At 38.1% G+C, this 24919-nt stretch overlaps 1 protein-coding gene and 1 long non-coding RNA gene across 2 annotated transcripts; both read left to right on the top strand.

Moving 5' to 3' along the window:
- Window positions 1–1389: 1389 nt before the first annotated feature.
- Window positions 1390–3820, top strand: LOC116203121. Its single transcript, XR_004156211.1, has 3 exons — window positions 1390–2264; window positions 2689–3456; window positions 3565–3820. It is a non-coding gene; the product is annotated as an uncharacterized LOC116203121 (long non-coding RNA).
- Window positions 3821–10274: 6454 nt separating this feature from the next.
- Window positions 10275–19920, top strand: LOC116204668 (G-type lectin S-receptor-like serine/threonine-protein kinase At1g61370). Its single transcript, XM_031536863.1, has 7 exons — window positions 10275–11706; window positions 11810–11944; window positions 17714–17850; window positions 18136–18346; window positions 18654–18891; window positions 19149–19299; window positions 19487–19920. Exons 1-7 carry the CDS (start codon window positions 10413–10415, stop codon window positions 19796–19798), a joined length of 2478 nt encoding a protein of 825 aa, XP_031392723.1. The 5' UTR covers window positions 10275–10412; the 3' UTR covers window positions 19799–19920.
- Window positions 19921–24919: the final 4999 nt, after the last annotated feature.

The following is a 24919-nucleotide window of genomic DNA, read 5'->3' as shown; positions in this document are numbered from 1 at the left end:
AAAAACTTTAATTAATCTTCTACATTAACTTAATTACGAAATTCATTTTACTTAATTAAGAACAAAATACAAGTCTTATTTTAATTGTTAATTCAATCTTATAGGTCGATTTTTATATAGTATTTAAACATGAATTGTTATTTATGGAACTTGAATAAGTTAACAATATTATGGATAAAATGCATCAATATAATGATATAATAAGAGTTAGTCGAAGAATACATCATGCATTTTTAACGAGGATATTGAATTGTCTGAATTTTCAGATACTTTATGATAATTGTATTAAATTGAGGGTTAATTTCTCCAGTGGTATAAAATATTTGCTCAATGTAATACTTTGGTACAAAAAGAATTTTAAGTATTAATTTGATACAATATATTCCTATTTGTTTCAATTAAGTAAATTCTATCAAGTGCCTTTCTAACGCCATCAGGTTCTGGTGGCGTGGCATATGATATTTAAATTGTATGTGAAGTGGCATAAATTTTAAAATAAAAATTCATTCTTTTAAATTTTAATTAAGCTAAGATTAAAAAAAAAAAAAAACTCATTTGCCTAGTCTCCCCTCTCTTGCTGCGCACTCTCTCCATGAGTCCAGTGATCGTCGAAACTCCGAGTCCGGCGATCGCTCCGACAATCCATTGATTTTCAGAAGCTGGCCGGAACCCTCTTTCTTATCCTTTTCCCACCTCATTCGTCTCTCTCTCTCTCTCTCTTTTTCACAATCCAAGGTGAAGGCGCCCCCGCCGACGACCTTCCCTGAACATGCTCCTCGTCGAGCTCCTTGCTCCGAGTCAGAGCTGCTAGGAGAGTTGGAGACAGAGGGCAAGGCAAAGACACAATAGCGGCAACTATTCTAGAGAGAGAGAAAAAGCAAGCAAGAAAGAAACACGCCCAGAGAGAGAAAAAAAGCAGAGCTACGCAGTTTCTTATCTAGCCTGTAAAACCCATTATGTAAGAATATATTATGTATTTACATAATTAAGGAAATAATCTCTCAATTATGTGGCTCTTATGTCTTAATATATTTCGTGATTTGAGAGATATATTGCATATCTTGTGGATTACAATTTAATATTATTTTGATTGGAGGATGTATAAAGAAGTAATATTCTTAAGGGTCTTTAGCTCCGCCTATTTAGAAGGGCTTGTGTCTCCATCTAAACTTTCCACACAGAGAGATCAAGAGCTAGAAAATACTTTCGATCTAATTTGTTTTATAGGTCTAGCATGAGACGTGTGGAAATCATCGACGTTATCAAGGCAATGACTTGAGGTTAATTTATTCCGCTGCGAATATATTATTATTAATATATTTAAAATTAATCTTACAGTTGGTATCATAGTTAACCTTCATGCCATGTTTTGATGCTATAGTCGTACTCGATGATTTTATTGTATCATGCAATTATGGTTTATGATTTACCTGCCGATTAAGGTTGATTGGATTTTATTCTTGCAATTAGGGGTTTGATTATTGCAATATTATTTGATTTTATGTGGTCAATCTGCATTCAACCTTAATCAAGCAAGATTAGGGTTACTTAAAGAAAATTAGGGTCAAATTAGGGTTTTCCAAGGTGTAGGTAGGCCGCAGCTAGCCCCAGGAAGGAGGCGTCCAACCTCTACCTCAGTCGATAGTCCGATTCGATTGGAGGCGAATTGAACCCTGACCAGAACTCATCGTGGTCTGCAACCTCGCTTCGCGGCTCATGAGGCGTAATCGCGGCCAAGCAAGGATCGGCAATCGCGAATAAGGGGCCTCGGGTCGTCGATTGCGCCTGCCACCGTATCGGGATCAAGCCAGGATGGAGTCGGGGTCACGGCTGGGTCTCTCTGATCCCAGTTGGCGGTCGCCGTGCTCTCTGACCCAGTTCGTGGCCGTGAACCTTGATCCTCTACATCCGATCTTCCCCGACCTATGTCTCTCTCTCTCTCTCTCGCCCACTCGAGCCTCGATGATCACGGCCACACGTTGACGCTACACGTCGCCGGTACATCCGATCAACAGTGGGAGGGGCGGCGCTAGGGTTTGTGGGATTTGGGGAGGAGTCGGGTGAGGAAGATGAAACTCGGACCCAACCCAGATCGTTTTTGTTTCGCCTGACCTAATTCAACCTGATCCAATGAGGCCCGATCCGCTTCAGGAAGAACTGGGCTAAACGGGGCCTGAAGCCCATTAAGGCAAACCCAGCCCAGTTGACTCATTTGACCGGTTTAGAGACCAGTTTGACTGGTTTATCCTGGTTGATCGGTTCAGGTAACTTTGACTGGTTCTGACTGGTTCTATTATTTTCTGGTCTAGTATGATGATATGTAGTGTGGTCTTAAGGATATAGGAGTAGCCAAAGCACCTTATATAAGGCAAATCACATATAGTTAAAGTACAATATAGTTATTAGCATCAAACTGTAATCGAGTTGTGGGATTAATAGTTTTGCCCCAAAGGTTAGTTATTAGTCTTGGAATTAAGACTAGTCTGAGAAGGTAAATTTTGATAGTATGGTGGGATTATTCTATGCCCAAAAGATTAAGTAATAGTTTCATCATAATTATCCAATTTGCTTGTCTCACTAGTAAATTCATTCATTTTTGCGGCCTATCCCCGAAAGGAGGAGAAATTTACTATATATGGTTATTTCTTATTTTTTATAGCACTTAATTGATGTCCTTGATCTTTGCAGCTCAATCTATTCTTGAAAATATTGCTTATGTTCCCATGCTTGATGGACAAAATTTTTCTGACCGGGAAGAATCGGTTCTTTTCACTCTGGGGTACATAGACCTGGACTATGCGCTTCGTGAGAAGGAGTCACCCTCCCACGGATACAATGCGCCTGGGGTCAAGGAGAAGTATGAGTGTGGGAGAAATCTAACCGTTTAAGCCTCATGCTCATGAAGTCTCGTGTGAGTAAAAGTATACGGGGAGTTGTTGGTGAGGTGACTAAGGCTAAGAATTTTCTGAAGGCAATTAAGGAACAATTTGCCAAATCAGATAAGGCCTTGGTAAGTACCCTGATGAAGAGGCTGATTAGCAAGACCTTTGACAGTTCAAAGGGTGTCCCTACGCACATTACGAAAATGAGAGACTTGGCACCTCAACTCAAGACTTTAAAGATGATATCTCCAAGTCGTTTTTGGTTCACTTCATTCTCAACTCCTTGCTAGATGAGTATGAATCATTTAAAATCTCCTACAACACACATAAGGAGGAGTAGTCTATTACAGAACTCTTGACCATGTGTGCTTAAGAGGAGGAGATGATAAAGTAGGACAAGCCTGAAGTTGCCCATCTGGCTACCCGCCCAAAGGGTAAAGGCAAGAAGGATCATGGGAAGAGCCAGTTTAAGGAGCCACCCAAGATGGCAGTAAGGTGAAGTGCTTCTTATGTAGGAAGGATGGACATGTAAAAAAAGATAAACCCAAATATAAGAAGTGGCTTGAAAAGAGAGGTATGTCAATTTGTTTAGTATGTCATGAATCATTTTTCGTTGAAGCTCCTAAAAATACATGGTGGATTAACTTCGATTCTTCAATCCATATTGTGAATACCAATGTAGGGCTTTTTCAACCTAAGGAATCCGATGGAAAGTGAGATGTTCGTCTACCTAGGGAATAAGAGGCGCTCTCAAATCATTGGAGTTGGGACATTTAGGATAATTCTGTTTTCGAGATGTGCTTTAGATTTTGATAATGTTTTTTACATTCCAGACTTTTCTAGAAATTTGATTTCTATTTTCAAACTGGTTGTGTTTGACTACAAGTTTCTATTTGAGAATAAATTGACTATTTTTAGAAATAATTCTGTCATTGATAGTGGTACCATGATTGATAATATCTTTAAAATTGATTTACATCCCGACTTTGAGCAAAATTATTTATGTTTACATGCGACTGCTAGTATTAAGAGAAATCCTGTGGTTGAAAATTCCTCTATGTTTTGGCATAAGAGGTTGGGACATATCTCTTTAGAGAGGATTAAGAGATTGATAAAGGAAGGAGTCCTAAAGACTCTGGACGATACCGACTTTTAAGACTTGTGTGGATTGTATAAAGGGAAAGCATACCACAAAACATCCGAGGGTTCTTGAATGAGTTCTGAGCTTCTCGAAATTATATATACAGATATTTGTGGTCCATTTTCTACTCCCTGTTTTAATGGTCAGAGACATTTTATCTCCTTTATTGATGACCATTCCAGATATATGTATCTTTATCTTCTAAATGAAAAGGCAGAAACTCTTGATACTTTCAAATCATTTAAGGTAGAAGTAGAGAAATAGAAGGACAAGAAAATCGAGATTGTTAGATCTGATAGGGGTGGGGAGTATTATGGGCGATACATAAAGAATGGACAAATGAGTGGTCCATTTGCGAAATTCCTTGAAAGTAAAGGTATAGTTTCACAATACACAATGCCTGAGACACTACAGCAAAATGGTGTTACTAAAAGCAGGAATAGAATGCTTATGGATATGGTAAGAAGCATGACTGCCCATTCTGAATTGTCACTGTTATTTTGGAGTGAAACCTTGAAAATTGATGTTTATATATTGAATAGGGTTCCTACTAAGGCAGTGCTTAAAACACATTTTGAGATCTAGTGTAGTTGGAAAATAGGGTTGTCCTGCCGATGTAAGGGTTTATAATCCTTACATCAAGAAATTGGACACAATGACCATTAGCGGTTTTCTCATTGGTTACTATGTAAATTTGAAGGGTTTTAGATTCTATTGCCCTTCACATAGTCCCCTAATTGTTGAATCAAATAATGCAAGGTTTCTTGAGAATATTAAACCTAGTAGGAGTAATGATACTTGAACTGTTGAGTTTGTGAAACCTCGAGAAGGTGTTTTGGTACCTATAATACCTTTGGTAGCATTAAGGCGTAATCGATTGATCGATCATAGAAATTAACCAAATCAGGAACAAACTGCTCCTACTGAAGTTATGGTTCAACCAAAAGAGCCAACTAGTTCTATTCAGGATACTGAACAAGTTGATTTAAAGAGACCTTCAAGAACTAGGAGACCTGCTATTTCTGATGACTATTTTGTATATCTTGTGGATTCTGACTTTGATGTTGGACCTAAGGAAGACCCTACAACGTTTTCATAGGCTATGAGTGAGGGTAACACCTCACTTTTGTTAGACGCCATGAAGGATGAGTTAGATTCTACGGTTAAAAATGGAGTTTGGGATCTCATTGAATTAAAAAAAGGTGCCGTAGCGATTGGATACAAATGGGTGTATAAAACCGCAAGAGATGCTTCTAGTAATGTCAAATGATATAAGGCTAGACTTGTCGCCAAGGGTTTTACTCAAAAAGAAAGTATAGACTACCACGAGAAATTATTTTCGGTTTCTAAGAATGACTCGCTCAGGATAATTATGGCGTTGGTAGCTCATATGGACTTAAAGTTACACCAGATGGATATGAAAATGACTTTTTTTAATGGGGATCTTGATGAGGAGGTGTACATGAAGCAACCTGAAGGGTTGATGATAGTCATAAAGTGTGCAGGTTAAAGAAATCTATATATGGACTAAAACAAGCATCCTGCCAATGATATCTAAAGTTTCACAAGGTCATCACTTCATTCGGATTTTCTGAGAACCTTGTTGATCAATGTATATATATCTTAAGGTCAGTTGGAGTAAGTTTATTTTCTTAGTCCTATATGTAGATGGCATACTCCTTGCAAGTAGTGACTTGGGTTTTCTAGAAGAGACTAAACAGTTTTTCTCTGCTAATTTTGAAATGAATAATATGGGTGAAGTCTTTTATGTCATTGGCATAAAAATTCATAGAGATGGGAAACAAAGAACTTTAGGACTATCTCAGAAAGTCTACAGTGAAAAGATATTGCAGAGATTCGGTATGAAAGATTGTCGACCCTCTCCAGCCCCTGTAATCAAAGAGGATAAATTCAATAATGACCAGTCACCTAAGGATGAGTTAGAACTTGAGCAAATGAATAACATCTCATATGCATCCGCAGGTGAGAGTTTAATGTATGCTCAGGTCTGCATAAGACCTAACATATGTTTGGCAATTGGATTGCTGTGACGTTACTAGAGTAATCTTGGGATCCAACATTGGTTTGCTATGAAGAAAGTGATGAGGTATCTTCAAGGAACCAAGGATTACCGGATGACCTACAGGCATACCGACCATTTGAGGGTGGTTGGTTATTCAGATACTGACTTTGCCGAATGTGCAGATTCTAGAAAATCTACTTCAGGGTATGTGTTTCTTCTTTCTGGAGGAGCCATTTCGTAGAGGAGTATCGAGCAGTCTATGGTAGCTACGGCCCTGTTTGGATTGAAAGACACTTAATTTTAACTTTAACTTTAACTTTAACTCAACACACTACACAACAAAAACACACATTTCCCAAGTCAAAAATTTTAACTTTAACTTTAATTCAATACACTACACAACAAAAATACACGTTTCCCAAATCAAATTTATAATCACATCTCATTTGTCCTTTTCCACAATCAAAATCAAAATCAAAATTAAAGTTACTTTAACTCTAAATCCAAATGCACCCTACATCTACTATGGAGGCTGAGTTTATTGCGTGCTATAAAGCCACGACACAGGCAATATGATTAAAGAATTTCATAAGTGGTCTTCAAGTTGTCAATACCATACAGAGACCAATGCAGATTTATTGTGATAACACAGCTGCAGTGTTCTTCTCTAAGAATAACAAAAGTGGTAGTAGAAGTAACCATATCAATATCAAGTACATCAGTGTGAGTGAATATATTAAGAAAAATGTGGTGATTATTGAACACATCAGTACAGATGCTATGATTGTGGATCCAATGACCAAAAGTTTACCAGTAAAACAATTAATTGGTCATGTTGGAAGTATGGGCTTATACGCAGTGTAGTTTTTCTTGATATATTTTGGACAATTATGTATTACTTTTGTTATTTTAGAGAATAAATTTGAATTCTATTTCCTATTAGTTGCACAAATAAAGTATGAATTCATTGGGATATAAAGTAAAACCTATGTAACTTATGTTGGGTTACAAAATTTCCCTAAAGTGATTATTTGGGAATGTTATGCATCGTGACATATGGTTGGGAAGTACGCTCTTTCTAGGTATCACTGCCATGGTTTCTATGTAGCATTCTCAAGGTAAGTGGGAGGTTTCCACATTTTAGGGAATATCAAGTTTGGCCAAGTAAAGTTTATCACTCATAAATATTTGTGTCTTAGGGCCAAGTGGGAGAATGTAATAATATATTGTGTATTTACAAAATTAAGGAAATAATCTCTCAAGTAGGTGGCCCTCATGTCACAATATATTCTGTGATTTGTGTAAGATATTCCATATTTTATAGATTACAATTTAATATCCTTTTGATATAATGATATATAAGGAAATAATATTCTAAGGGGTCCCTAACTCCGCCTATTTAAAAGGGCCTATGTCTCCATCTAGACGTCCCATACAGAGAGGTTAACAGCTAGAAGACACTCTCAATCTAATTTGTTTTACAGATCTATTGTGAGACGTGTGGAAATCATCGATGTCATCAAGGCAATGGCGTAATATAATATTATTAATATATTTAAAATTATTCTTACACATTCATCTTCAGCTGTCAATCTAATCTCTTCTCCACCCCCCGTTCCATCATCATCTTTTTCGTCCATGTCTGTTTCTCATCAATCTCTTCCCCCTTGATACCCGAAGCTCATGTTAAATTTCTTGGTTATGTAATAACGAACAGATCTTGCTGTTGTTTCAATAGATTTTGGCCCTTATAGTTCGTATTGGGATTTGCAGTCCGAGTTTTCTTGCCCTAAGTTTGGTCAATTTCGCCTCCTTTACATTAATGTTTGAACGGTCTTATAGCTCCTTTCGGTTCAAGCTGTCAGTTCTTTGGTTTCATATGGATTGCATGTGGGAGGAGGAGAGACAAAGGGTTCAATGACCATGACTTTCGATGACCATTACGAGTTTTGTCGATCCACAATCAACGATGGGGGAGAGAAGGCACGAGGGAAGATAAGGTTTTGGGCATAAGAGAGAGATGGGGAAAGGAAGAGGGGGAGAAGAAGGAGAAAGGAGAGAAGTTTTTAATTTAATTTAAGTTTTACTTTAATTTAAATTTAAAAAATTGAATTTTTTTATTTTAAAAATCCCACGTCACGTCATATACAATTTGAACATCATCTATCATGACACCGGAAGGTAACGGCATTAGAGGTGGAGTTGACGGAATGTACTTAACTAAACCAAATTAGAACATTTTGTATCAAATTGTTACCAAAAATTCTTTTTGTACCAAAGTGTTACATCGAATAAATATTTTGTACTACTAAACTAACTAACCCTTAAATTAAAGTAAAATCTAACTATAAAGCAAGTAATATATATTTTCCATTATATATATACTGTGCATGATTTTATTTAATAGTTTTCTCGTACATGGCATGGCCAACCCTACTAGTATATATATATATATATATATATATATATATATAAGCAAATACTTATAGTTCTAATTGGTGAGATAAGGCATAAAGAAATAACTTATGAGATTGTTAAGTATTGGATCCCAAATCTTTTAGTTCTGGGTCAAAGCAAGTGTCACTTCACTATGACTTTGTTTTCAAAATTTTATAGTTTACATGTATCTTGCACATGCAACGCACGTGATTCTCCACTAGTAAATATAAAAGTATGGAGAGTTCACTCTTTTGTTTCTCCACAAATCTATTTCCAAATTACCCTTAATAATGTTTTTGTATTTCATCTTTGCCCTCCCTTCCTTATAAACGCATTCCTTCTCCCGAACAGGCAGCCACTTCCTTCTTATTCTTTTTTTGGATAAATAAAATTGTGGGAGAAATTGCTCTTGTAATTTCGGGGGATCGAGTATTAAAGGTTATTCCCCTCCCAATAAATACACTTCCTTGGGTTTGAATTTGTAGTCTCCTCCTTACGGGGATTGAAGCTGCACTCTTTTGAGAACTGCTAAACCAATCTGACCAGCAAATCTGCTTCCTTTCTCTTTATTCTCGCAATTTCGGGATATCGAATATTAAAGGTTATTTCCCTCCCAACAAATGCACTTTCTTGGATTTGAACTTGTGGTCTCATCCTTATGGGAGTTGGAGCTACTTACTGCTCTTTCGGTAACTGCTAAACCAATATGACTAGCAAATATGCTTCCTTTCACTTTATTCACAAGAAGATAAACCATTATAAGCCTAAAATCTATTTCCTTTCTCTCTCTCTCTTTTTTTTTTTTAATTTCTTATAAGGGAGATTCATCAGCTCAAGAAGAGAATAAAGCATATAAGCAAGAAAATAGGGTGCGAAATCTCATGAACTGAACCCTAACATTCTAACCATTGTTATCATAATCGGACCGGACCTGTCGGATCGAAAATCGGCACCATGTCCGGCCAAGTCTACCTCAAAACCCAAGTGGTAAATTTGAATTGTCAGACCCATTGAACTGGCTAGTTTTTGTGCAAAATTCCATTGAATCGGCTGGTTCTATGGGTTTTATGGGTTTCCTATTTGGTGTAAAAATTGCTAGGTTGTGTAAGAATTTGAACACATTACCTCTTGCTTCCCGTACTAATATGCTACCAACCAAGGCACCACTACTTTCTTGTTTTTTAACTCAACTTTTAAGTACTTATTAAAATTCAATATTTATTTTGGAGTAAGAAATATTAAATATAGATATTTTCTTATATTATCCTTATATTTCTTTGAAATCGTCATAGTTCTATTTTAATTACCATAATTTTTTTAATAATATGAATATTTCTTTTATTTTAATTAAACATGCGGTGTGACCCATCGCATTCCGGTTGAACCCATACCCCTTCTAGTTTACCATTCGGTCCGGTTCTGATAATATTGATTCTAACTCAAGGATGAGAGCCACTTCACCACTCTCTCATTCTAGCTAATTGTGCCATTTTGTTTTGGATTAGTATATTGTATTATATATTATATGTCTATCATATCTCTGTGGGTATATGCCAATCACGCGTTTTGAATTGCTTTATTTCTAATCAAAATTTTTATGAGTGATGAGGGATATGATTATTTTGTGTGTGTGTGTATATATATATATATATATATATATATTATTCACATGTGTCTGTGTCAATGACTTGTAGGTGTGAAAATTATATTTACAATAGAAGCTTCGGCATTTGAGTTTGATTCATTGGTGTGAAAATTTTATTTTATTTCATCGGTCAACGCTTTCAAGCACTTCACCTATTCGATAGTTTTGGTTCTTCCGGAGCAAAAAATCAACGGAAGAACTTGCTTTGGTGCTTGTGAAGTTCCTGAAACATAAGCCTATCTATCTCTTCTATACAGATATATAGTTCTTAGATCTTCTACCATGATCTTCGTGTATTATTCCCTTCTCTTATTCCTTTTGTCTCGGTCAGTTCCGTCGGTTGCGCTTTATAGTGTTTCCTCATCGGAGCCACTCTTCCCAAATCAAACTCTCGTCTCCTCAAGCCTGAACTTTGAGCTTGGCTTCTTCTCACCAAATGGTTCGAATAATCGCTACGTTGGGATGTGGTATAAGAACTTTATACCCTCCAAGGTTGTCTGGGTAGCCAATCGAGACCGTCCACTCCCTTTCAAGGACCAGCTTGTGAGTTTAACAATAGGAAGTGATGGCAATCTGAGACTTCTCGATGGGGCGCGAAATGTTGTGTGGTCAACAAACGTTTCCATGAAGTCAAAGGGCTCGACTGCGGCACTTCTGGACACGGGCAACCTCGTGTTGAGAGATGGGGATTCAGGAAATATCATATGGGAGAGCTTTGATTATCCTACCGACACACTTCTGCCTGGCATGAAGACAGGAATAAATGTCAAAACTGGAGAGAAACAGTACTTGGTTTCGTGGAAAACCGACATCGATCCGTCGCCAGGAAATTTTTCCTTGGGAATGACTCCGGAGGTTCCACCGCAGCCATTCATTTGGAATGGACCAGATCCTCATTGGAGAGGTGGTCAATGGGATAAATCGAAGTTTATCGGGATAGCTGACATGGATATGACATATTTGAACGGGTATAATGTCCAACAGGACATTCAACAGGGGACTACATATTTTAGTTTTTCAGTCAGTAACAATATTTCTTTCGACTACCTGTTCATTTCATCAGAAGGGTATTGTGAGTTGGTCGACTGGGATGATGAAGTAGGAGAGTGGCACCATGGCTGGAAAGCACCCCGAGATCGTTGCGAGATCTATGGAACCTGCGGACCTTTCGGAATATGCAATGCCTCTGCCTTGCCCATCTGCAGATGTTTAGATGGATTCACACCTAAATCACAAGAAGAGTGGGAATTAGGAAACTGGATGGGTGGTTGCCATAGGATAAAGGAATTGCAATGCGGAAGAGATCCAAATTCAGCAGCATCAATAGCATTGGGGGGCATTCAGAACGATTACTTTTTGAAATTAAGCCAGATGAAACTGCCGGATGTTTCAACCTATGTACCTTTCTTAGACGCTGGGGATTGCCAGGATTGGTGCTTGAATAACTGTTCCTGCCTAGCTTATTCATATATAGACACCATAGGATGTATGGTTTGGTTCGACGAACTTATGGACATTCAAAGCTTCAACATTTCCGGCGAAGATCTGTTCCTTCGGCTTGCATTTGACGAAAGAGGTGACAAAAATATATTTTGTAGTTTTCTTTTCTTGTTTACCTTCCTGAAATTCACACCTTTTTTTCCCCCTAAATCCTTCCTATACTTTCCTCTTATATATAGAGAATGGGACCGGAAATGACCAGAACAACATAGGCTCAAGTACGAAGATCATCATCAGCCTCACAACCATTTCCGCCATCATTGCCCTAGGAGCTGGTATATATTTTAGATACAGGTGGAGAGCTAATAAAAAAGGTATGGATCCTTATCTTGATTTAGCACTGTAATACACAAGGTGAATCTGGTGTCTCTTTTTGGGTATTTAATTAATATCACTAGATGAAGTCTCTCTGCTCGTCGAAACAGAAAAGACTTAAACCGAGGCCTTTACATGTTGAGCCACTGAGGTAGAGGAGCAGAGACCTTAGTTAAAGCTTTTATTCCTCGATGATTGATGAACATAAGGATTCTAAATCGAGGCCTCGCTACCGCCAGTCCTAGTGGTTCAGTCCGCTCCCCTCCATTTTGCTGTGAGGAGAAAAGAATTTCACTGAAAATCCTTTACCAACTCATTACCCCTCCTCTCCATTTCCATTGAGGTGTATTGCAGTGACATGTATCCTCGTCGGATAACCATGAGGTTTTAAGTTTAATACTCATTGTAGGACTATCCGTGCCCTTTTATCTAGTTTTCCTTTTCATTTTTTTGTACTAAACCCGTAAACCTCCTTTCTAAACCGAATAGTCATTATGCATCATATAAATCCTAAGTTTCAAAGTAATCCATCATAACCTATGGATAATCACAAAAATTATATCGTAGAACATTTATTTATGTTTATATTATTTCTATTTATCATGTCAAGTCCTCATTCTTAATTTAAGGTTTTAGTTTCATCTTCTGCCTTTTCAACTTTTCCAATTAATTTCTTTTAGTAAGTTCACAGATTGTCATATTTGGATATTTTATTATACTATGATATTGTGTATCTTGGCCTAGATGAAGATGAGGGAAGAAAAACAAACAGGAATTGACTTTTGCATTATAATATTATGCTTCGCTTTCTTCCTTCCCGTTCTTATCAATGGAAACCACTGACCAACTACTTAGTCTACTAAACGTCTGTTTGGTCCACAAAACCAGCAACAAATAGAACAGACTTATCTTAGAGAAACACAATAGCTAGTTATCCCAAAAAAATAGGACTTGACCAAACTGACTCAAAGGCATCAAAAGACACAAAGAACACCAGCTCTGAGACAACAACAAACATACTCCTCATTGGATCAGATGCTGCTGCAAACTTCAATATTTCCTCAAACAACTTGAACCTTCCAGCTTGAAAAGGCTTGGTGAAAATGCCTATCAGCTGATCTTCTGTTCTGCAATACACCAGCTTCACTTCTCTACTCTGCTGCACTTCTCGAAGAAAATAATATTTGACCTTGAAGTGTTTGGTCCATGTTAGAATAAACCCCTATAGCATGGAGTGTTGATTCACTCAAGCTTTTTCCATAGCCTATAGCAAGTGTTCATCCATTTTGCTGTAATAAGCTGTGGGAGTCTCCTTCAGTCCATAGACTTTCTCCTCCTGTCTTGGTACACGTGAAACTTCTGGCTACTCAACATAAATCTCATCTTCAATGACACCATTTAAGAAAACAGAAGTCACTACCAGTCTGGCTTTGTTTTTGTTCACTGAGCCATCGGGATTTAGTTTTGTCATGAAGTCCCATTTGACTCCAATCGCCTTCCTGTCTTGAGGCTTTTCCACCAACTCCCAAGTTTGGTTCTTCTCAATCATGGATAGCTCCTCCTTCATTGTATCTATCCATCTTTGATCTCCTTGAGCTTCTTTATATCCCGTAGAATCCAGACTAGCCACATTGCATCTCTGGTATATGTCTGCAAGTGGCCATGTCCCTCTAACTGGTTGATCATCAACTAGCCCATCAGGCTTCGTCTCTAGTGGATTCAAAGAGAAGCTTTTACCATGCATCTTAATTTTGAATAACTCCTGACCACTTGAATCAATGATCAGACGCTTTTTTCTCATCAAAGATCACCTTGAAACCTTTCTCAACAAGTTGGCCTACACTTAGTAAATTCTGATCAATCTTAGGAACATACAAAACTTCAAATATCAGTTTTGTACTTGTGTAGTTCTCAATGGTTGTTGTCCCTTTTCCTTCCACAGAGATATACCCTCCACTTTCAATTCTGACTCTTGCTGTTACTGACCTATCAAGGTCTTTAAACAGCTTCTCATAACTTGTCATGTGGCTTGTACAACACTATCAACTAGCCAACTATCACTTGAAGCACAAGAAGTGAAACAGGAAGCAACAAACAACTGATCTACCTCTTGTTGGACTGCAGTTTGTGCCTTACCTTTATGCTGAGTGTCCTTTTCCTTGTAAATGACTTAAGCATGTCCCAACTTCTGACACCTTCTACACTTCATATCAGGCTTCCTCCAACACTGGTAGTGTGTGGATGGTTACTTCTTTCACAGTGCTGACAAGGAGGAAATCTCCCCCCTTTGATACTGCTTGAAGCATTTGTACTTCATTCACTCGTAGCAATCTCAGATGCACTATTGTTCCCTTTCTTCGCTTTCCACTTCTTGCCTTTTCCACTAGAACTCTGCTGGACTTTGGCTTGCAAAGTTTCTTCTACACTTCCTTCTTGCCTCATTATTCTCCTTTCCTCTTGTGCTTGCAAAGCACTAAGCAGCTTTGCTAGCCTAATGGTTGACATATCTTTGGTGCTCTCCAAAGAGGCAATGGGTCGCCTCGCATCTTTTAGGCAAAGAGACGAGGATCTTCTGCACCAACTTGCTGTCTGAGAGGTCAGTGCCTAGAATCCTCACCTTGTCTGCAATGTCAATCCATCTATCAGAATAATCTTTGATGGTCTCTGACTCCTTCATCTGTTGTTTTTTGAACCCTTATCAAATTCAACACTTTCATGCTTCTGATCCTCTCATCGCCTTTATACTTGGCTTTAAGGAAGTCCCATATTGCTTTGGCTGACTCACATGCCAGGATTCTACTGGAAGTTGGTTGGTGAAACAGCAGCATACAAATAGGATTTGGCCTTTGCTTTCCTTGTTGTCATTGCCTTATGATACTTGATTTGGTTCATGGTTGGATTGTGAGGAAGAGGAGCAACATTGTAATCTTGTTCTACAGCTTCCCACAAGTCGCAACCCTGAATAAGATTTCATCCTCACAGCCCAGGCTTGATGGAGAAGCCAATCGATCCTGCCTCCATCTTTCCTCAACTTTTATGGATGCAGACAAACCACTCAAATCAATCTCATAAGTCACTTGATCAAACTCACAAACCTCCCACAGGTGTCCCTCAAGATCAAGGGAGCTCTGATACCGCTGTTGTTGTTTTTGCTCTGATACCGCTGTTGTAGATCAGTGGATAGAAAAGGAAAAACTGCAGAGAAAACTAGAATTTTTGGGGAAGGGAACTTTTTTTATTTAAACGTCAGAACTGCATCTATATGCAGACTCGATACCTTCTAACTGCTGAACAACCTCAACACATGTTTTGTCCACTAATCAACCACTTAGTTCACTAAACGACTTCTTGGTCCACTGAGTAACTAGTTAGTCCACGAAATGACTGTTTGGTCAGTAAAACAATCAACAAACAGGACAGACTTATTTTAGAGAAACACAACAGCTAGTTATCCTTAAAAAATAGGCTTGACCAAACTGATTCCAAGACATCAAACGACACATAGAACATTAGCTTTGAGACAACATCCAACAATATCATAAGACTAGTAAATAAAAACTTCAAGTGCCATATAATTATAATGGAAATTTTACTTCATTTTTATACCATTCAATTATGATTTTTAAAATTTGTTCATACAACTGAAATTTATTCTACTCATTGTAATCTATATATTACGGTATTACAGTTCTATTTTCAACAATAACGGGAAATAATCTGTGCATTGCTTATAAATTAATTAGATTTTAAATTTCTAATCAGATTATGATGAATTTCATAATCATTAGTTTTTCACACTTTATATCATTTTATTTTTTGTAGTAAAATCCATAATATACTTATCATTTATTTTCATTATGCATGTGACTATATCATATTGTTATGACAATAAAATGAAATACAGTAGATATTTTATTCAAATTTTATAAAATCGTAAATTGTGTTAAAAAAGAGCATTATAAAATAAAATTAAGAAAACTATATGGAATTAAACTTATGCAAATGTGGCTATCACATAAATATATTATCGTGAATTACCTATAAAATATTTTGCTGAGTTTTTTGACAAGTTGAACTTTCAGGAATTAATTGAATTAAGATCTCTTAAAGTTTTAGTTTAAATTAAGATTTTTGAAACTTCATTTAAATTTAGATTTGCCCGAATTTTTGAATTAAAATTTTATTAAATGCATTTAAATTTGAAAAAAAAAGCTAAAATATTGTGAAAGGAAAGCTAGAAAAAAATTAACAAAGGATAGGAGTATCCCTTTAATGGCAAACTTGTCAGAGTAAGAGGAGAGTTCCCAGGAGCTCTCCTTTAGTCTATAGTATAGAGGTATAGATAGATAGATCGATCGATCTACAGTACAGATTATTAGATAGATATAGATAGTATAAATATATATTTATAGACATAAATAAAATAATGAAATATAAATATTGTATTTCATAATTATGATAATTCTTAACATTTTAGATTATGGTGATTTTGAAATATATTAGAATATAAAAAGTACTTATTTCAGCATGAAATAAAATTATATGAAGTTATATGCTAATTAAAATGCTCTAAAAACTTAGCAAATTATAAACAACTGTAAATGACTATAATCTAAATTATTTACAAAATAAATAGGACTTTTCTGAAAAATATTTCTGGAGGACATAAATAAATGCGAAGAAAAAAGTAAATGGAGAATGTAATTGAGGATAAGAGTAAAGAAAAACATAAGGGCAAAATGTTAAAAAGTTGAAAGGGAATACTTTATTTCAAACCACCCAAAAAAAAAAAGAAAAAAAGAAATACTTAGAACAGTCTGTTGAAATTACAAAATGGAAAAAGAGAAATTTAGACATATTAAAGTATTTGGTGCCACCGGCCAGTTTTAATATCTAGGATAGGATAGGATTAGTAGATACCTTGTGCATGCACAACGTAAATTATCATATATATCATGAACGAAACTAAACACATGTTATGTGCGCATTGCACAATCATTGCGTTTCCCCTAATTGCAGGTCGTTTGGGATCATATTTCCATCATAATTTTGGAATTTCAAATTAGACTCATATAGTTAAGTAAAAACTTGCTTCATAGCTAAATAAATGTGACAAAGATTAAAAACAAAAAAGGTAAAGTTTCTTGCAAGAATATGAAAAACAGTGTACTTCCCACCGAATCTCTCAAAATGCTTTCGGTGCTTTTCAGATGAAAATAATGAAAGTAAAACTTACGTCATCACTAAGTAAATGTGAACAAGTTTAATATAAAAAGGTCAAATTACTTGCTAGAGTATTAAAAAAGAAAAAGAGTGAGTGAGAGAGAGAGTGTGTGTATGTACTCTCCGTTCTCCACCAGATCTTCCAAAATGCTTCAACTTTTCACAAATATATATATATATACACATATATAACAGATAGATAGGATAGGATAGGATGGATAGACGATATTGAAGGAACTCCTCTCTATTTCTCTGCTATGCCTTTGCCCCTATTTCATTCTCTTCCCCAGATTTAGCTCACTAATTCTTTCTCTTTTCTTTTTACGCCCAGAAAGCTTTGAACTTTTTATTAATCCATTTACAAAATCCACTGGGACGTTGGCTTCCATTACTTATCGCATCAGCACACACAACTTATATAAAATTTAGATGCACGCACTGGTAATTATGTTTGCAAGCATCTTTATTATGAATTTACGTCTGATGATCAAAATTCTAAAGGCTTTCATGTATCACAACTAACTTTTCAAGAGATGAGCTTCTAGTGAAAATCAGGAAGGAAGAGAAAGAAGATTTGTTATCTGATTTACCAATGATCGATTTCAAAAGCATATTAGTTGCAACAAGCAACTTCAGCATCAGGAACAAACTCGGGCAAGGAGGATTTGGCCCCGTCTATAAGGTGACGACTTTCTTTTGCAGCACCTTATATAAGTTATTCTTCAATTTTCTCATTTCCAAGAACTATATATGATTCGTCTTTCGCCATAAAATATCATCTTATTCATAAGAGAGTACATTAGAATTACCTCCTTGATCTACTCCCTTTCCCTTTTATATAACTTCGAAATAGACGAATGAAGCAAGACAACAAAGGCCAATCATGCTCTTTCAATAATAGAATTGAAGTAGAATAGATCATATTATGCACCAAAAATTATCAACGATTTTGTATGTTATTGTTTAGGGAATGTTACAAGATGGTAAGGAAGTTGCAGTGAAGAGGCTTTCGAGTAGCTCAGGTCAAGGAATGGAAGAATTCAAGAATGAGACCATACTGATATCGAAGCTTCAGCACCGGAATCTTGTCAAGCTCATAGGTTGCTGCATTGAAGGAGAAGAAAAGATCTTAGTCTATGAGTACTTGCCAAATAAGAGCTTGGATACAATCCTTTTTGGTGCGTCTTCACTAGCTCATAATCGTCAATTTTCATTAATGCATAATATTCTTGAGCTAAAATTTGAATTCTTGCTCTTCATGAATAGGAATTTGGCACTATTTGGACCCGCCTAATTTAGTATAGTAAACACATGTGTGATTGCTGCATTATCCGATTTCATCGCATGACACTGAACTTGATGAAAACACATGAGATTACAAGTCTAAGATGTAAAATGTGGTGCCGTAACATTTTCTAAAGAAAATGCTTCTGTTACAATATATGAATATAGAAGCTTGGTAATTTTTTTTCTCCTTTTCCAAAGATCCGAGGAGGAAGGGAAAACTTACTTGGGAGAAGCGCTTCGACATTATCCAAGGAGTAGCTAAAGGGTTATTGTATCTCCATCGCGATTCTTGGTTAAGAGTCATCCATCGAGACCTCAAAGCTAGCAATATTCTCCTTGATGAAAAGATGAATCCGAAAATTTCAGATTTTGGATTGGCACGAAACTTCCAAACTACTCAAGATTTGGTGAATACCCGTAGGGTTGTGGGAACACTGTAAGCTCTTTGAATTTCTGCTATGATTTTCTTTTATATGCTCATCTATCATTAGAAATGTTTTTCCCTTATAAGAATCGCTTTCAATAGGTCAGTTATGATATATAATGAGAGAAAGTTACGTTCGAACTTTGTAGGATCTATTCAAGTTCTGATTTGGTTTAATTAAATCTTTTAGCTTGTATTCATCGGGGGAAAAAAAAAACTTTTAGCTTGTCATGTGAACCCAACCCTAACCTCCTTTTTATTGAGTGCAGCGGGTACATGTCTCCAGAATATGCTATGGGTGGAATGTTTTCCGAGAAATCCGATGTCTATAGCTTTGGGGTCCTGATGTTAGAAATTATCAGCGGCAAGAGGAATACGAGCTTCTGCTACCTCGGAAGAACTCTCAATCTTCTTTCATATGTAAGTACCATTCTTAATTACTTGACATATCCCATTTTACTCAGTTTTACATATCAAAATCTTTAGCTTGGAGGACCTGAAGAGAATCTGTTGAAGAGTTCCCATAGAAACAAAATACTAGAAAGGCACTTGCTCTAGATTCATTTTTCAGGTTAAAATTAAATAAAGTAGCTTTGCTTTGTTCCAGGCATGGCAGCTCTGGGAGGAAGGGAGAGGGGTGGAGATCCTTGATGAGGCAATATCGGTTAATTCCATTGCTTCCCGGCCAGAAGTAGTGAAATGCATATGGATCGGCCTTCTCTGTATTCAGGACCAAGCCACAGACCGACCCAACATGCCGTCCATAGTTTTGATGCTTTCTGGCGAATCCGATCTCCCAGACCCGAAACCTCCCACTCTCACCAGTTTTCAGAGCCCGATGGATCATGAAATCCGTGATCAGCAAGAGGGCACTCTATCCATCAACACAATGACTCGAACTGTAATAGACGGTCGATAGCCAAATGAAGATTTCACACTATTAACATAGTCCTATTTGCTGGGATGCGAGAAGTATATATACTAACTGGATGGTGTAATAGACGGGTACATGGTATGATGATCCATTTGATTTTTCCTATATCACAGCCTCCCCTATGATGATCCATTTGATTTGATCCATTCGAGCCCATTGACACCTAGAAGGGGGTCAACATTGGGGTGTGGTACTTTCTCTTTTCACTCACCTACACACTATCAAGTGCACTTGAACATCCGCCTCAACAACTGACCTCGAACCAGCCTCCTCTTCCGTGCTTGGACGAGGGGGTACTAACACAACGCACACTTTGGCTACACTTAACGTTACGTCGGCGTGGGGTGATCCTACGTTGGGACGCGTGGAAGCCCCATCTGTTCTGATACCATAGTATAATATATAACATCTACACCATATTTAGTAAATTTGTCATTTCTCACCAATTTGCACTAATGTCACATGGTTAAACTATTCTGCTAAAAAGAACAACTTGATTCAAATCTAATCTTGTTGTTGCAGCTTCAAGGGAAAATACATCTTGTACAGTTATTGAAAATCGAAAGCACTCAATGACAGAATCTCGGCCTTCTGCTCCATCGCCATTATTAACTCCAACTCGTTGAACCATTTTTTGTGTTTCTTCACAAATGCCTCCTTCAACAGTCGCTTCGCAGTCCTAATATAACTCTAGACATCTTTGTCATACACTCCTTCAGTATATTATGTTTCTCTAGGTCACTTGGCCTTACCCCTAGCACTTAATATCCGAAGTGCACCATCACACGTTATATTCTTTGACTTGCAAGTGTAACCGTAAGGATATATAATCCATACGGATCGCTGGCGGTGAGGGCAAGAAAGGCAATCTCAACTCCATGATGATCTTCCTTTAAAATATTCTTGTGGCCACGTAGGTTTGGCCTTTGCTGGTGATGATGATGCACGGAAGTCGGTTATAAATTTTGTCCTATGATAAACGAATAAAAGTAGGATCTTTCTCCACCAATGATACGAATAATACATCACACTTTACAAACACAACCTGATCCATGTTGGGAGGATTGGGCTTTCTTCCTAAACTCTTCTTTGTGCAGTCAATAACATCCACATTGTTACTAAAGGTGAGCTTCCCCGGCCCGGAATGAGTGGGGAGGTTGAACCCTTCATACTCTCCAAGGGGATCAAGCCCCTAATGAGGGGGGAGGTTTCGAGCCCATCGACACCCAAAAGGGGGTCGACGTTGTGGGCGTAGCGTGTGGCTTTTTCTCTTTTAACTTGCGTATACGTCATCACGTGCCCCTGAGCACCCATTCTCAATAACTAAACTAGAGTCGTGGTCATCTTTCGTGCTCGGGCAAGGAAGGACTAATACAAGGCGCACTTTGGTTGCACTCAACATCGGGTCGGCGTGGTGTGAGCCTACGTGGGCACGTATGTAAGCATAACCTACTCTAATACCATGGTGTAATATATAACATATAAAGCATATCTAGTAAATTGGTCATTTCTCACCAATTTACCCCAATGCCACATGGTCGAGCTATTCAGCTAAACATAAAAACTTAATTTAAATCCAATCCTGCTGTTGCAACTTCAAGGGCAAATACATCTTGCACAGCAACTGAAAATCAAAAGCGCTCAATGACTGAATCTTGGCGTTCTGCTCAATCACCATCATCAACTCCAGCTCTCTGAACCATTTCTCGTTTTTCTCCATAAAATCCTCCTTCAGCAGACGCTTTCTGGTCCTAGTATCACCCTTAGACATCTTCATCATACAAACTTTCGGTATATTGTATTTCTCCAAATCACCGGGCCTTATCCCTACCCTTTTAATATCCAGAGTAGTCATATTTGCAATATTTTACGACAAAATCCTTGACCCGCAAGTGTAAACTGTTAGGATATCAAACCCATATGGATCGCCGACGGCAAAGGCAAGAATAGGCAATTTCAACTCCATCTTGATCTTCCTTAAAAATATTCGCGTGGCCACGTAGGGCTGGCCTTTGCCCGTGACGATGATGCACATGAACCTATTATTTATCCTCTAATAAACGAATAAAAGTAGCATCTTTCTCCACCAATAATACGAACAATGCATAACACCTCACAAAGACAATCTTATCCATGTTGGGAAAAATGAGATTTCCTGCCAAACCCATCTTTGTGTAGTCAATAGTATCTTTATTGTCATCGGAGTTCCCCCCACCCAACCCCGAATGAGTGGTGAGGTAGAGCCCATCGGCCCCCTCAAGAGTGTTCGAGGGGATCGACCCCTCGAGTGAGGGGGCGGGGTCGAGCCCATCGACAATCGCAAGGGGGTTAACGTTGTGGGTGTGGCGTGTGATATTTTCTTTTTTCACTTGCCTACGCGTGGTCATATGCCCTTAAACACCCACCCTCAATAACTGACCTGGACTCGGGCTCCTCCGTGCTCGAGTGAGAGGGGACTAACACGAGGTACATTTTCGCTGCACTCAGCATTAGGTCGGTGTGGTGGGAGCTTACGTGAGTGCGTGCAGTAATATATAACATTAAAGCATATATAGTAAATTGGTAATTTCTCACAAATTCACACCATTGTCACATGGTCGAGCTTTCCAGCTAAAAAGAAAAACATGATTCAAATCGAATTTTTCTGTTGTAGTTTCAAGGGCAAATATACCTAGTACAATTATTGAAAATCGAAAGCACTCAATGACTAAATCTTGACCTTTTGCTCCATCGCTGTCATCAACTCCTGCTCATTGAACCATTCGTCGTGTTTCTTCTTAAATTCCTCTTTCAAAGTTGCTTCCTAATCCTAATATCACTTTTATACACCTTCATCCTATACTCTTTCTATATATTGTACTTCTCCACAAAGCACTAGGCCTTACCCCTAGTCACTTAATATCGGGAGTGCACTATCGTAGGACATACTCTAACTCGTAAGTGTAAACCGAAAGGATATGTAACCCATATGGATCGCTAGCGGTGAGGGCAAGATAGGCAATTTTAACTCCGTCTTGATCTTCCTTAAAAATATTCTCGTACCCATGTCAGGCCTTTACCCATGAGAATGATGGATGAAAACCGGTTATATAATTTGTCCTCTAATAAATGAATAAAAGTAGCATCTTTCTCCTCCAATAATACGAACAATGCATCACACTTCACAAAGACAACCTTATCTATGTTGGAAAGAATGGGCTTTCCTCCCAAACCCATATTTGTGCAGTCAATAACATCCACATTGTCACTAAATGTGAATTTTACCCTTTGAATGAGGGGGGAGGTGTTCGAACCCCCATCCACCCAACCCCGAATTAGTGTAGAGGTTGAACCCTTCGGCCCCCTCAATGGAATTCAAGCGGATCAACCCCCGTATGAGGGAGGAGGAGTTGAGCCCATCGACACACAAAAGGGAGTCAACATTGGGGGCGTAACGTGTGGTTTTTCTCTTTTCACTCGCATACACATTGTAAAGTGCCCTTGAAAACTCGCCTCAACAACTGGTCTCGAGCTGACCTCCTCTTTTGTGCTCGGGCGAGGGAAGACTAATACGAGGCACACTTTGACTGTACTCAACGTTGGATCGGCATGGTGTTATCCTACGTGGGCATGCGAAAGCCTAATATGTTCTGATACCATGGTATAATTAATAACATCTTAAGCATATCTAGTAAATTGATCATTTCTCACTAATTTACACCAATGTCACATGGTCGAGCTATTCAACTAAAAAGAAAAACTTGATTCAAATTCAACCATGTTGTTGCAACTTTAAGAGCATATATACCCTGCACAATTACTGAATATCGAAGCACTCAATGACTAACGCCTGTTCTTCTGCTTCATTGCCATCGTCAACTCCAGTTCGCTGAACCCGTTCCATCTTCATCTTACACTCCTTTGGTATATTGTACTTCTCCAAATCACTGGGCCTTACTTCTATTCACTTAATATCCAAAATAGTCAAATTTGCACCATCAGAGCACATTCTTTAACCCGCAAATCTAAACCATTAGGATATGTAGCCCATATAGGTCGTTGTTGGTGAGGGCAAGAATAGTCAATTTCAACTCTGTCTTGATCTTCCTTAAAAGCATTCTCGTGGTTACGTAATGCAGGCCTTTGTCGATGACGATGATGCATGGAAGTCGGTTATAGAATTTGTCCTCCAATAAATGAATAAAAGTAGCACCTTTCTCCACTAATAATACAAACAATTTATCGCACTTCACAAAGACAACCTAATCTATGTTAGGAGGAAGGGGCTTTCCTCCCGAACCCATCTTTGTGCAGTTAATTACATCATCATTGTCACTAAAGGTGAGTTGCCCCCTCCTCCTGAAAAAAAGGGGTAATCCCTGTACGCACCCGAATTTCGTCTCGTCGGGGCACGTATGCGCGCGCCTAAATGCAACGCGAGTTGGGAGTGTCCACCTTCCCGGGGACGCGCGACGGACGCACGTGAGAAGGAGTCGCCACTACCTGTTTACGACCCGAAGGTCGAGGGCCGGTGAGTTGCCCGGGTCTAGGAGTACGGGGTACACCTAATTGCTAAGGCATATGGTCTGCGAAACCCGAGGTTCCGAATTCGGGGGTTCTGTTACATGCGAACCTATACCTCGCATGCCCTATCGGTACTCTAGCTTGTCTAGGCTTGCACTTTTTTATTTAATTACCGCTTAATTAAGTTCCGCTCATCTTACGCGTTTTGACACCGTAAATTCGAATAAACACTTGAACCGTCCACTCTCCGACCGGGATTATTACATGAATAAATATGCATCATAAAACCCTTACATTGTTCTCTCAAATAAAAGATAAATTACAATGACCGAATCCCGATCGGTTCGCGTTCGGCCGTTATTTCACTCATGCTCACCGTATGATTTTGGAAAAGACCGGAAATTAAATTAAATACACACTTGGTGTATGGGGGCATTGGACCCCGTAATCGAAGGTTATAGGCATTGGACCCAGTGAATCGTATCCTAAAGGATCGGGCTCGACCACCATAACAAATAAGTGTAAAAATGTAACAAGTAAGCGCAAATAAACAAACCATGAGATTTTGTTATCACCGAATTTACGTGAGTTAATCAATTATTA

The sequence above is a fragment of the Punica granatum genome, chromosome 4, assembly GCF_007655135.1.
Source record: "Punica granatum isolate Tunisia-2019 chromosome 4, ASM765513v2, whole genome shotgun sequence".
In the NCBI taxonomy this organism is placed as follows: domain Eukaryota; kingdom Viridiplantae; phylum Streptophyta; class Magnoliopsida; order Myrtales; family Lythraceae; genus Punica; species Punica granatum.
The sequence above is the reverse complement of the archived record's forward strand: the minus strand, read 5'-3'. Positions and strand labels throughout refer to the sequence as shown.

Bases quoted from the DNA above. Each gene is read 5' to 3' on its own strand.
- LOC116204668 (XM_031536863.1), top strand. From the start codon at position 10,413: ATGATCTTCGTGTATTATTCCCTTCTCTTATTCCTTTTGTCTCGGTCA. The intron at 18,892-19,148 runs GTAAGCTCTTTG...TATTGAGTGCAG, and splicing joins CGTAGGGTTGTGGGAACACT to CGGGTACATGTCTCCAGAAT. The intron at 19,300-19,486 runs GTAAGTACCATT...GCTTTGTTCCAG, and splicing joins CTCTCAATCTTCTTTCATAT to GCATGGCAGCTCTGGGAGGA.